The sequence below is a fragment of the Podarcis melisellensis genome (genome assembly GCF_964234715.1).
Source record: "Podarcis melisellensis genome assembly, chromosome: 3".
Taxonomy (NCBI): domain Eukaryota; kingdom Metazoa; phylum Chordata; class Lepidosauria; order Squamata; family Lacertidae; genus Podarcis; species Podarcis melisellensis.
The window spans coordinates 36101221-36115803 of record NC_138530.1 but is presented as its reverse complement, the minus strand read 5'-3'; the positions used below and the strand labels follow the sequence as shown (position 1 = coordinate 36115803).

The following is a 14583-nucleotide window of genomic DNA, read 5'->3' as shown; positions in this document are numbered from 1 at the left end:
CAAATATTTTCAGAAATGCATATATTGGGGGGGGGGATGTGCCTAAAAATGAATATATTAGTAAAAACAGCATACAAAAATGCCTTATGATCAGGAAAAACTGTTAGCAAAAATGCGTGCATTAGTGAAAAAAATTGCATACAAAAAAGGGTTATCAGGAGAAATTTGCACTAAAATGCTTAAGAATTTTCACGAGGATTCTTTTTTAATAATAATAATAATTGTTGTTTAATTGTCTTAGTCGTGTTCGACTCTCCGTGACCCCATGAACCAGAGCATGCCTTGGAAACTCTCACTTTCTTCTCAAAGCTTCTCCTTTTTATGTCCATGGAGTTTTCTTGGCAAAACACTGGAGTGGTTTGCGAGTTCCTTCTCCAGGTGCATCACATTTAGTCTAAACTCTCGGCTATGAACTGTCCATCTTGGGTGGCCCTGCACGGCGTAGCTCATACCTTTTTGGCAGGGGCGTCTTTGTTGTTGATAAGCAGTGTCCAGTGCACAGCGGAATGATGAGAAGTATGAGCCAACATGCTCTATACTACTTTATTTACAGTTCAAAGCTGGTAAGTTACAGAAAAACATTTTCCCTCTGCCGGAGCAGAGAGAGCGTCATCTCTCCTCTAAAGCACGGAGAGAATCACAAACTGAAACTGCAAAGAGCAGTGAAAAACAGGAAACCAGTGTACGTCATATCCAGTCTCCCGTTCCCGTGGGAAAACCTCCAACAGTACAGACTCTGTGGAATGTAAACAACCTGTCTCGTGACAAGCACTTCGCTGCACAGAGAAGAAAGCAGAAACCAACATCCTCCCCCTTTCTGTGAACATCTCTGGGCAGCGTGTTCGTACAATATCAGTACAAACCCAACTTCTGCACATAGGTACAGTGTTGATCCCTTGATACAATCTTGGACAATACATCAGCAGGAATTTCATTACCTGGCATATAGGACACCGTTACGAGTCCCTTCTGAATACGTTCCCTAGCATGTTGCAACTTCAATTGCAAGTGCTTCGTGCTTTGCTTACAACCTTCAGAATTTAGCAAAGCCAAACATGCTTTGTTGTCCTGGTAAACCTGGATTGGACATTTGACAGGAATTTTCATGTCTTTGCACAATTGTAACAACCATTCACAATCTTTAAGTGAATACGACAGTGCATTCAGTTCAGCTTCACAAGTACTTAAGCTAACTGTTGTTTGCTTCTTGCATGACCAATCAAATAGACCCTGATTGTACTTATAGCAAACTCCAGACGTACTTTTCCTGTCTGTAGTGTCACTTCCAAAACTTGCATCTGCAAATATCTCAAGACCACCAGACTTCTGATTGTTAAATCTCAGTCTGTAATGCATAGTGCCTTTCAAATACCGCGCTATGCGTTTCAGAGCTTTCCAATCCTTAACAGTAGGATTGTTGACTTGTCTGCTTAGCAAATTACAGCTAACAGCAATGTCTGGTCTTGAACATCTGGCAATGAAGTTTAGCTTGCCTAGCACACTTCTGTACAGTGTAGTGTCAGAAAATGCTTCTTCAGTGTCATCTACCTGATAACCTGTTGTCATCGGAGTGTCTACAGGGTTAGCATCCATCAGGTTTAGCTTGCTTAACACATCAGCAATTTTCCGTGACTGGTGTACTAGAATGTTACCATCTTGATCTCTCTCTATTTCCAGAGATAGGTAGTTGTTTACCTCACCAAGATCTTTCATGTCAAAGTGCTCTTTCAGTTGAGCTAGGGCGTTATTGTACATTGTGACATCTTTCCAAAAGAATAAAAGATCATCAACATAAAACAAACAATACAGTTTCTCTTGCCCCTCCTCTTTGACAAATACACATGGATCAGCTTTCCCTTGCTGAAAACCTAGAGAAAACAATACTTCAGTGAGTTTTGTGTGCCAACACCGTGCACTTTGTTTGAGACCATAAAGGGATTTTTTTCAGAGCACAAACAAATCCCTGTTTTACCTGTACGCCATCAGGTGGAAGCATATGAAGTGATTCATTTAGAGATCCGTACAGAAAAGCTGTATTCACATCATGGTGACTAATGTGTAGATTTTCCTCTGCAGCTAGCTTGAGCATAAGCCTAATGCTCTCATACCTCACTGTGGGTGAGTAGGTCTCGTGATAGTCTTCACCTGGTACCTGTGCAAATCCTCTGGCTACCAATCTGGCTTTGTGTCTGACTATCTTGCCATTTTGATCAGTCTTCGCTTTGAAGACCCATTTGCTTCCAAGCAGTTTCATTCCTGGAACTACTGGAACAAGTTCCCATGTTTTGTTCCTTTCCAAGGAATCAAGCTCAGCCTTCATGGCATTTAACCATGGCTCAGCTTCCTTTGAATCCAAATCCTGGATTTCTTGGAAACTTGAAGGTTCAAAAACCTTCTTGGAGCTTTTAACAGCTGTTACTGCAATCTTAGCAAACTCATCAGCAAATCTCTTTGGAGGTCTACCTTTTGTGGCTCTCTGTGACCTACGAATTAGCCTTAAGTCTTCAACACTCTCCTCTTCCTTCTTAGGAGAAAAATGACCTATTGTGAACAATGGTTCCTCCAATTCTTGATCAGAGCTTTCAGAGGGTCGCATAGAGGCTTTCGCACTCTTGAAATCCTCTGAATCATCTGATTCAGTTTCAGACTCAGAATCAGAACCTTCATCAGTGGGTGTGGGTTGTTGCGGTTGCTTTTGACTATCCTCAGTCTCATCACTGTCATCAGGATAACATTGGAAAATTCCCACATTCTCCCCCCACTTGGCATTGTACTCAACACTTCTTGTGAGCTTAATTTCCTTAGAGTCAGTCATCATTATTCTGTAAGACCCTTTCTGATAACCTAGAAAGATACCATGCAAACCACGCTTGTCTAACTTGGAGCTTTGTGGTGAGTGAACCCACATGTCCGAACCAAAAATTTTCATATGTTTGATGTATGGCTTCTTGCCAAACATCTTCTCATAGGGGGTACAACCAATCGCTGAAGATAACCTGCGATTATAACTGTAAGTGAAACATGAGAGAGCTTCGGCCCAATAACTCTCTGGAAGATTTGCATCATGCAGCAAGGTTTTTAACCCTTGAAGCAATGTTTGATTTGCTCGTTCCGCAAGCCCATTCTGCCATGGCGAGCGAGGACTAGACAAATCATGTTGAATTCCTTTCTCAGCCAGAAAAGCTTCAAACTGCTGAGAAGTGAACTCTCCCCCCCGGTCAGTGAAAAGAATCCTTATCTTCTTACCATGCACATTTCCCAACCAAGCACAGAATTCCTTGAACCTAGGAAAAGCCTCTGATTTCTGCTTGAGATTGTACACAAAAATATACCTGGAAAATGCATCAATAAGAACCATGAAGTACCTATTTTCACCCAAAGAGGGCGCTAGTGGTCCAACCAAATCAGCATGAATAATTTGGTATGGCTCTGTAGCTTGCCTACTAGACACCTTACCTTTCGCAGCCATTTTCACCTTGTTTGCTGCGCATGCCTTGCACTTCATGTGGTACCTGCAGGGTTTAATAGTCATACCTTCAACCAAGGCAGGCATTTTAGATACTGCCTCAAAATGCAAATGAGCAAATTTCCTGTGAAAATCATGAATACAATCTGCATGCAAACTTTTGTTAGAACCTGCAATGCAACAAGTGTCATCCTGCACAACATCATCATAATACAAAACAAACAAACGATCAACAAATTCAGCATACAATTGATAATCATTTTTCTTGGTGATGATGCATCTATTGTTCTTAAAGGAAACGTCTATTTTCCGCTCCATCAGCTGTCCAACGCTAAGCAGATTATGTTTCGTGTCCGGCACATAAAGAACATCCTGTATCGATAAGTCCAAACTGTGAAGAACAACAGTTCCGTAGCCTTTACTGGGGATAGTGTGGTCATCCGCCTGGTGAATCGCACCTTCCTGCGGTGTAAAAGACACGAACAGTCGCTTATCGTTGCACATGTGGTGCGTTGCAGCTGAATCAACAACGAAGAAAGATCTAGACGTCTTTTGGACCTCTGCAACCTCTGCAACCTCTGCAACCTTTGGAGCGTAGCGTGAGACCATTGCCTTGTGCTGCGTTGTCCTGGACACCGGACCTTTGCCTTTGCTCTGGCCTTTTCCACGCGATGAGCTTCCACTGCGCTGCTCTGTCTTGGCCCTGGGATATTTGCAATCCCTCTTCATATGGCCTAGACGTCCACATGAGTAGCATTTCACTGCCTTCAAAGCTTTGGCGCCATCTGGTGGTTCCACTGCACTATGGGATGACGTCTGTGAAGACTCCCCATTTCCCATGCAGCCAGCACCCCGCCGATCTGCTCCATTCTGAATCATGGCAGTTTCACAGGCTACTGTGAGTTGAGCATTTGGCTGATCAGTGGTATCAAATCCCCCACTTGCTTTATCCAGCCTTCTGCAGCTAGCTATCATGACTCTGGCATTTGCCTCTTGCGTCATCTATGCTGCTTTAAATCAAGCTGCTGTATACATGCTGCTTTAATCCAAAGGCAATTTCAAAACAGCCTCTGTCTTTGAGCCTCTTTGCTTATCTGCAGCTGCTTCAAACTGCATTCCCAAAGCAAGTTCAAAAGCGAAAGTCCCCAAGTGCTTTCTCTTTGTTGCCCTTTAATTCTTGCTGCGTCATGTCTGCAGCTGCTTGAAACTGCAGCATTTGTAAAAGTTACTTTCACTTTCCCAGCCATCCAAGCCACTACGCTTGTGCCGTGGAAAACGGCTTTAAAAGTTCAAAGTCCAGCCATAAAGCCATTAATTAGAAGCTGGCAGGCTGCCCGGAGCAGTAGCACATACCTTCATCAATCATCTTGACGCGCAGAGCAGATACCTTGCGTTCCGTCTCTCTGCTGCTTTTCCGATACTTTGCCGGCACTTTGTCTCCTTGCTCCTTTGTTCCTCTGCCAGGAGCCCGACTTCTGAAGTCCATCCTCAAAACACTGCATTTTTCTGGGCCCGAAACCAAAAGTTGTTGATAAGCAGTGTCCAGTGCACAGCGGAATGATGAGAAGTATGAGCCAACATGCTCTATACTACTTTATTTACAGTTCAAAGCTGGTAAGTTACAGAAAAACATTTTCCCTCTGCCGGAGCAGAGAGAGCGTCATCTCTCCTCTAAAGCACGGAGAGAATCACAAACTGAAACTGCAAAGAGCAGTGAAAAACAGGAAACCAGTGTACGTCATATCCAGTCTCCCGTTCCCGTGGGAAAACCTCCAACAGTACAGACTCTGTGGAATGTAAACAACCTGTCTCGTGACAAGCACTTCGCTGCACAGAGAAGAAAGCAGAAACCAACATCCTTACCCATAGAGGCTAGTGGCGTGTGGCACCAGGGCGCCAAGTTCTGGAGGGCACCAGGGAAGTGGTGGAGGCTGGTCGTGGTGCCTCCTGGCATCAGTTCACTGCCCTCGCCTGCCTCTGCCATACCGAAGCAGCATCGTGCCTGGAGCCTCTGTTTGCCATGGCCACCACAGCACGAAGCAGCCAGCTAAGCCGGGAGGCGAGGCAGCGTGTCTAGTCTCCACCTCTTCCCCGCCGAAGGAGCCGCCCTCCAGCCGCTGCCCGCCTCCTACAGCCCCACCGGTTGACAACTCTGGGAAAACGGGGTGGGGGGCGCCGCCGGAGGGAGCTTTGCACCACGGCACTGGATATGCTTAAGACAGCCCTGCTTCTTGAAGTTATTCAAGCCACTTCACCACAACAAGGCAGTGATTCACGAAGCGGAACAACAACAATAATCACCAATTGCTGCAGAAATGTAAAATAGTGCGTTTTGGATAGGCAAAGTGGGAAACGGAAAGAACCAAAATGGGCAGATTCTTCGATCCCTGCTCCAGAGTTCCCCTTAAGTGCAAGGAGGCTTGCGTAGGAGGTTCAAGAACCTCAGGCCATGGGCACCAAGTGCAGCCTAGCATTCCTCTCTGTCTGACTCTCCAGAATCTCCCCAGGTCTCATCCTGACCGTACCTTCTCCACACCTTGCTTTATTCCTTTTTCTGGCTGGAATGTGTCATTGAAGTGTGATAATGCCACTTGCTTGGATGGAGAGATGTGCGTATGTATGTATAGAAACCTTTTATGTTTGAGTGGCTGGAATGTAGCCTATTATACAAACCTAAGAGTCCCACCCATTGCCACACCCGCTTTTTTGCCTTTGGCCACACCCACTACTGGCATGTAGCTGTTGGAAATTTGTCTATATGGGAATGCAGCCCTTGAGCTGGAAATGTTTTTCCACCCCTAGAGTATCAAATCTATCTTTTATGCTTAACGTCCCACGGAGCTGAAGGGCATAACACAACAAACCCTCTTAGGTTTCCTCTTCCTCACTCTGTTTCTTCCTTCCATTTTCATGAGTTTTTCAGTCATTTCAGATCTGGGCCATCTTCCCCTTCTGTTTCAGGAATCTGGTTTGGAAACGTTTTCTGCTTTGAGTCCAACTCCCAAACATTTCATGTGTTTTATCATTGAAATTCTGTCTTGGCCATATTAAAAGTGAAATTAACTGACCATATCCTCCCCTCTGTAAATAACAAAAAATAAGGAAATTGAAAATGGAACAGATTGTTAAAATATTCATTGGACCGTTCTTTTTAAACTTCTCCCTGAGGCCGTCGTGGCACATGTCTTCTTAATCATCACTTTACTGTCGTATCTGCAGTCTTGGAAGTGCTAACTTGAGAGCCAAGTCACTGATTCCAGTGCGCAGGAGGCTGAGCATTGGCAATTTGGCACAAAACTTTGGACTGAAGTCTTCTATCCAAGAAGTGGAAAAAGAGATAATGCATTCTTGGAAAACAGATGGAACAGTGGCTGTGCTTTTTTTTAAGGGTGTGTGTGTTGTTTGAATAACAATTTTATTTTGAAACATTGAAAGGGCTGTTCTTGTTGGGCAGTCACATTTGCAGCATCTTGTTTGTCTTCAGCCATCTTCAGAGCTCTCAATGATGACTGACTGTTCAATTCATTCACCCTTAGCATCTCACTTGGATGCATCTTGCCCCATTTGAAGCATCTCAAACATAATCATATTGTGCACAGTATTACAAAATATCTTCTACCCCTTCCAGGATTTAATAGTATAAAAAGCAAGGTATGTTAACTCTTTCTGTAGGAATCATATACTGGGAGATGCAAGTGGTCTTCTAGGTCTAACTGTGTTTGAGTGCTTAGCCTTAAAAGAGAGAGAGAGGGAGGGAGGGAGGGAGAATGAGCTTACTGTTGCCTTGTTAGAGGTACAGTGATGTTCTGCAGTGGAATAAGATGGCACAGTGAGCTGCATTGGAATGCGCTCTGCCCACAACTTAGGACAGGAGTGGAGAACCTGTGGCTGATGAAAGCTGGAGTCCAACTGTTGTTGGGCTCCAACTGTTGTTGGGCTCCAGCTTTCCTCAGCCCCAGCAACATGGCCAATGGACATGGATGATACCAGTTGGAGTCCAGCGACATCTGGAGGGTTACAAGACTTCTGATTTATGGCTATGGACAATGGAAATGTTATACAGTGTTACCTCAGGTTACAAACACCTCAGGTTACAAACACTTCGGGTTACAGACTCTGCTAACCCAGAAGTAGTACCTCGGGTTAAGAACTTTACCTCAGGATGAGAACAGAAATCGCGTGCCGGTGGCAGCTGGAGGCCCCATTAGCTAAAGTGGTACCTCAGGTTAAGAATGGTTTCGGGCCAAGAACGGACCTCTGGAACGAATTAAGTTTGTAACCAGAGATACCACTTTACGCCTTCACCATTACTTGCCTGAAGGAGCAAAGTGTGTTGAAAGAACCTGTGGAATTGTACCTTTAGCTCTAACCCTATGGTATGTGGTTCCTCCTCCCCCCTCTATTCATGCTACTGCATAGATGTCAGAGGTGTGGCCATTCACTTCCATGATCATCTGCTTGCATTTCTGCATTAGCAGTTTATCTGGTGTTTTGCCAGCAGAGCAGGTCTTCCACTGAACCCAGATCTCAGGTATAGCACTATACCCTAAATAAATGTGATGGGACAGAGACTGTGTTCTTTGTTGAGGTTCTCCCCAGCTTTATAGCCTGTTCTTTATCAGGGATTACCAACCACTCAGAAAAACAGCACCAACTGAATACCAAGTCCCTTTATACTTGAGGCAATTGGCCTCCTGTTTACCCAGGCATAGAAGAGTTTACTTTTTGGCTGCTTAGTGGAAATTACTGTCATTAATTATACTGATGTGAGGTGGAGGGCAATGGTGAAAGAGTGATTACTTGGTTTCATCTGGAAATTGTATTAGGTAAACCTTCAACAACCTGGTGTTCTGCAGGTGTTTCAGACAGCACGTGTTTGGTGAAAGCCAGGTTGGCAAAAGCCATATGGGGTGTTATGCCCATTATTTTAGAAACATTGTCCATTGTGTAGTGGACCAGACCATATTTTTCTTACTTAAAAACAAACAAACACTGGAAAGGAGGGAAAATGGAGATGCTTGCCCATGCACCTTTTTAAAGTTTTGGTGTCCAGCCAAATGATCTCCTTGCTTTTGCAGGAAACTCATTATTGTGCCTTCTAAATCTGCCGTATAATTACATGACCAAATGCTATTTTCCTTCAGAGGAATGAGCAAACTGAAATTCATAGGCAACATCCGCTGAAGTCTTGGAAGCTGCTGGATGAATTTACAGTGTTAGCCTTCAGGTTTTATTCAGCCAGTGAAAATGGTTAAGCAGCTTCTTAAATTTTGGGGTTGCTTTTTTTGGCGTGGGAGTGGGGGCTAGATGTTCTGTCATTCAGATTCCTTCCCTCTACATCCTGCAAAGGGCTGGACATTTGTAAAATCTCCCAGCTTGCTGTTTTGACAGTTGAACTGACAAAAGTTCTTGTTTAAGTAGCAGCCCACCAGTTTCTTAGATGTGTTTCTATGATGTACGGAACAGAATCGTGTTAGTGTCTTGACTTTTGCCAAGTAAGCAATAAACTGGCATTTCCCTTGAGTGGCAGAGCTTTTGTGAAGGATTTTGCTGAGTTGAACCAGTTAATTGCTTATGTGAGCTCATGTAGGGCTTCTCTTTCTCTATTTGGCCATACGTAATATTGACAACATCAGAAGTATAAATGGCCTGACATCCTTTCCACAAACTTGCAGTGTTCTCTCTGTCCTTAAGACGTGACACGCAGTTTCTGCCTCTCTTTCTCCCCCTCTCCTCTTTCCATCCCTCTAAGAATGTGCTCCTGGCCCAAGTTAATTTTTGTATAGCAAGGAGGATAAAACTTGCCTTGCCTTGCTTGGCTGCCCTCTTGTTTGGAAACTCGCTCTAAACATTTCCACATGGCTTGCACTCTTCACGCAAAGTTATATACATTTTGAAAAACCCTTTCCCTCCCACTCCCCTGGCTTCTCCTACCTTGGGCTGTTGGCAATGACCTAGCCTTGTTACTGTTTGTGTTTCTTTTGTACCTTTCTGTGGCTGAAATCTCTGTGGGCCTTTAAATCTGTCAGCAGCCGCTACCAGGCTCAGTATGCAATTTTAGCTCACTGTTTTCACAAGTTTCTGGATCCAGAAAGTTTTCCAAATGAGCCATTGTGGAGCTGTCTTAAAGAGGTATTGTTCCTGCTTTAGGATACAGCTTTATTTTTAATGGCTCAGAAGTCCTCACAATGTCACCTGTGGAAGGTGTCACATTGGGTAACCCCTGGTATGTATGTATGTATGTATGCATGCATGCATGCATGCATGTATTTATGTATTAATAATAATGCTGCTGATGATAATGACAATAATGAAATGTATATACCACCCTATACCCACAGGTATATGGATGCAGCTATATATAAAAGGATTAGATGAGAAGTTTGGTAAAACTCTTTACTGAGGTATATGCCACTTTTTCTGTAGGTTCAGACAACCTTTTCCCCAACCAACAATTACTGTATTCCTGAAGCTGGATCATTGGAATCCAGGGAAACTGGGTTATCAGAAAAGGCCCAGTGTTCCCAGAATTTAGCTTATAGCAGCAGAATCCATTGTGCATGGGACTCTTTGGAAAAACCTAGTTTCCCTAACTGAAAAATTCTTTACTTGTTTGAAAGCAGAATGTGCTTGTCTGAATCCTGTCCTGGTTTGAGATTGCCTGAGTTGCTCACTACTGAGTAAAGTTGAATGTGAATCTATGTAATTATGTGCATAGTTTTACCTTTGTAAATACTAGATTTACCTTGGTAACTTAGTGGCAGAACAGGATCAAGAAATATAATCAGAAATCATAGACACACCTGCTCACACCTATGCATAGGACTATAAGCCATCTAGTTTGGAGAGTATATTATCTGTTGAATTTTGTAATTTAGGATCCATAATGGTGTGTTATATATCATGCTCTCTGGCAGGGCTCTTAATAGGGACCTGCTGCAAGGTTCTTCCTAGGCCAAGGAAAGGGAGGAAAGTCCTTGTGTGCTTAAGAGTTCAGTGCATAGTTCCCAAAGACAACACTGAAGATGAGTTATATATCTGGAAAGAGTCAACTTTTAAGTTTTAATTTTAAAGTTTCTTCAGCTGAAGGTAAGGAGATAAAGGTGGCCTTGGAAATCCTCTGCAAAAATATATTATTTATATGTTTCTTTTTTGTCCTCTCCAGGATGAATTGGATCTCACTGATAAGAACAGAGAGGCAATGTTTGCACTCCCACCAGAGAAGAAATGGCAGATTTACTGCAGCAAGAAGAAGGTACTAACTTTAGTAAACTCTGCATGTGTGGGTGATTTGAACCATATGATTATGTGCATTTATCAGGGTTGGTCCATGACAATCTTTGCCTGAGGTGGATCAGCTAATGACACTCTCTGCAACATACCCAAGGCTGGCCAGGTTACTTTGGCACCTGAGGCAAAATGTCCCTCTTTGAGGCAGTAAAAATGCAGCAATAATAAATAGCCAAAACTTTTCTACCTTTTCATGAAACTGCAGACCAGCTGTTTCAGGCAATTGTCCCACTCTGCCTAGTGGCAAACCTGACCCTAGCATTTACCATTGCCCATCTCCATCATGATAAATCATTTTTTAATTGAGAGCATGCCTCTGCACCTTTCATATGCCCTGCCCACATGGCTAAAACAAGCCGCAGTATTTCTGACTTGGTAAGACCCAATTTCTACTTTGAGCACTATCCATGGGATTCTTGCTGGTCTTCCTATTAATTCATAGGTCCTGTGGAAGGAAGGAAGTTGCATTTATTTCACTAGAGCTGCTGGTGGCCTTTTCTGGGCCTAGTAATGCTGTTTGTATTTAGCCCTCCCCTGAGGGGTGCAGTCCCTGGGGGCACAACAGCTTCTCTGATCACTCCCCCCTCCCCTGGAATAGGTTCACCTGCACAACCTTCTCTGTGGCCGTTTTCTAGGCAGGCTAAGTGAGCCAGTGGCGAAGGATCTGTTTATTAGCCATCTTGCAGAACGGTGCATTCCATCCATCGGCCAGCCAGGTTTGACGGGAAGCAGCAGCCTTTAGCGTTATTTAATATGTCTCTTAGATTTACTGTATTGCTTCCCCTCCCCGTTTTAAGAGGAGGAGAAGCAAACTGGAGTCCTTTTATCTGAAGAGGGCAATGGACTGAAAATGCTCTTGAATTGCAGGCCTGCTAGTTGAATGAATTAATGAATCAAACCCGCTAGTTTAGGCATGGGAGTCCTCCTGCCCACCTGCAAGCAAATACCTGATCCTTCAAGGTGAGGAGGGAACTAAGGGTCAGATGCAATGCTTGCTGTATTATGAAATTGGCTGTGGACAGCACCCAGTCCTAACTGAACTGGCTCACCTAGTTTAGTTCCATTTCTTGCTTAGTGTGAACAATCTTTTGAAGGATTCCACTAAGTATTTAAACCTCAGCTGGTACTGTACAACTTTCCAGGCAATTTAGCTGGTCTTGTACAACTTTCCCCAGGAAATTCAGGTCATTGGAATTCACATCTCTCTCCCTATGTGCATATTATTAGTAGTAAGTCACAGAAGAGGCTGTGCGGGTAGGGATAGTAATATGACGGTATTATTATTGTGTGGTTATTAGTCATAGTAGTGGTTGCAATAATAGTGATATTGTATTACAGTTTATTCAATGACAAAGACTGCTAGGAACTTAACATCATTCTTGAGGTTCTTGTTTTGTTGGTATGAAGATTGCTATGTTTTTAACTCTGTATTTTTATTCTGTTTCTAAGTTGCTTAGAGACTTCCTTGTATTAAGTGACAAATACTGCTTTGGAGGCCTGTGGGCCAAAAAGTGGTGTATAAATAAAGCATAACATAGCATTAATCAAATTAATAATAAATGAATAAATAAACAGCAATACTAATAATATAATTGACTTCGGCTGGGTCAATCTACATTGACTCTCATGTGTGGGACTAGACTCATCAGATTGCTTACTGAAGCATGTACAATTTTGTGTAAAATGACTTTTTTTAAAGCACAAACAGAAGCTCAGGAAGCTATCTTTGCAATGCTCTATTAAAAAAAACCCATCCATGCTGAGATTGGTAGATACTCTTAGGCCCCGACAACCACATTAGGGCATGACTCTCACATTTACACAAGTCAATACAGATGGATTAAAATATGCCTGGAGATGGGCACCACCATCAAAGGTATAAAAATTATTTCTATGTTTGAGCATTACTCTCTGTGATGCTGCATATAGGAAGGTATCATGGCTATCTAGTTTGGCATTCTGTTCTCACAGTGGCCAACTGGATGCCCATGGGAAGCTCACACAGCCCCCCCCCCCAGCGCTGGCTCTGATACTGGAGGCAGGAGCGGCTGGCACAGTGGGATTGTGCCACAGTGCTGCCCTACTGGGAGAAGTGTTCTGATGCTTACCTGGACAAGGCAGGGCAGTGACAAGTTTAGGACTTCATTGGAGCACAGGGGAGCCAGTCCAGTGTCACCACTAATACACCTGCACCACCCTGATCTCTCCATTATCCTGGCCCCAACCCTGCCCTGTTCAGGTCAGCAGCAGCAGCAGCACTGCCAGGGAGGCAGCTCCTGGGCACCACCATGCCATCTGGCAGCTGCTTTTGCTTTGAGTGAATATCTAGCTGTAGCATTTAACAGGCTTCATCTCCATGAATTTGTTGTTTCAAACAGTGCAGATCGGTGGCCGGATCTACATCTTGCATGATAGCAAATTCCATAACTTTATTCTGTGCGAAGTGCCCCTCTCTGTCCACTATTCAGCTTTCTTAATAGGGATGTTGCTGCAGTTGCTTGCTGATTTTGGTTGTCCTTTCTGCACTTTCCCCAGATCTACAATATCCTTTTTCCGGTACAGAGATCATAACTGTATACAGTATTCCAGGTGCGGTTGTTCCGTAGGTTCACAGAAAGGTGTTGTGATATTGACAGTCTTCTTTTCAGTCCCTTTCCTAATGATCCCTAAGATGGAATTTGCCTTTTTCACAGCTGTTACACACGCTGGATTGTCGTTTTCATTTCAGGATTGTGGCCCATCTATATTAAGCCTTGAGACCACCCTTTTCCGTAGAGGTTGATTAGTGTGTCCCAGTTTCTGGCAAGATACAAAGGCAGTTGGGGTGGGCTTTGTATATTGTGTCAAAAATCTGATTACACGAGAGGGCTTGTGGCTACATAGTGGTGATATCTCGCTCGGATCTTTCTTTGCCTTGCTAACGCTGGTACTATTTCTGGGACTCAAAAGTTGGGACCTTTGTTGATTTTGGTGCTTTAGGTATTAGCAATAGCTACATAACAGTTTCTACCAGGAGTAACCCAACACCCAGTGTTCACTCTCGTCAAATCCCTTCTTAAAACACCTCCCCTATGGAGATTTCCAAAGAAAACCTTCCATGAATGTTCATCTGGTCTCATTTAAAGACATAATGCACCAAATGAAGGTCACGTCATCTTTTCTCTCAGCATGTGTGTGGGGAAGTGGGGGGTGGATGGAAACTCCTGAATGTGTTTTCTGTTTTGCATTGTGTGTGCTCTTTGTGGTGGGAACCATGTTCACACAGTGTCAAGCAAAATGTGGATATACAATAAATTAGGACAGTGTCGGAGTTAGGGATGTCGGAGAATTCCAATAGAAGCAGAAACGGATGAAGAAATTGCCACTGTTTGCACATTTGCTCAGTGCCAGGACCGGATTAACTTCATGCAAATAAAGATGACAATTGTTGAGACTGAATTTCAAAGCTGTGAATATCTATCACTGTTCACAGTTATTTGGTTGTAGCCCCTGACTCTTAAAAAAGTTCTTTCACTGCACATGAAACAGTTTTTCTCTGCGACACATTTGGGCTACATGTTCACAGCTAACTTGTTGAGGGATCACTATGTCCTGCTGGTGTTTGCTTCATAATCTATATTCTTATTCAATACTTTATTGGCTACTTTTGTTTTTGTAAATTTCTGCTGTATTTATGGGGATCTGTCTTGGTATGTGTTGTTGCTGAATGCCACAAAATGCAATGGCCAGCCTGATGTTGCTGAAATACAATACAGTATTCACCCATCAGCAAAGGTTTTCAGAGATGATTATGGTGGAGACACATCTCCAAAGATGGTGCTTTACAA

General features: G+C 43.5%; 1 protein-coding gene across 7 annotated transcripts in view; it reads left to right on the top strand.

Annotated features, from left to right (window-relative positions):
* DAAM2 (dishevelled associated activator of morphogenesis 2) overlaps positions 1-14583 on the top strand; it is a 219026-nt gene that overhangs the window by 114673 nt on the left and 89770 nt on the right. For all 7 annotated transcript variants that reach the window (XM_081903777.1, XM_081903778.1, XM_081903772.1 and 4 more), the window contains one exon: positions 10632-10721. In XM_081903777.1, coding sequence (XP_081759903.1) covers positions 10632-10721 — 90 coding nt within the window. The remainder of the gene's footprint in view (positions 1-10631; positions 10722-14583) is intronic.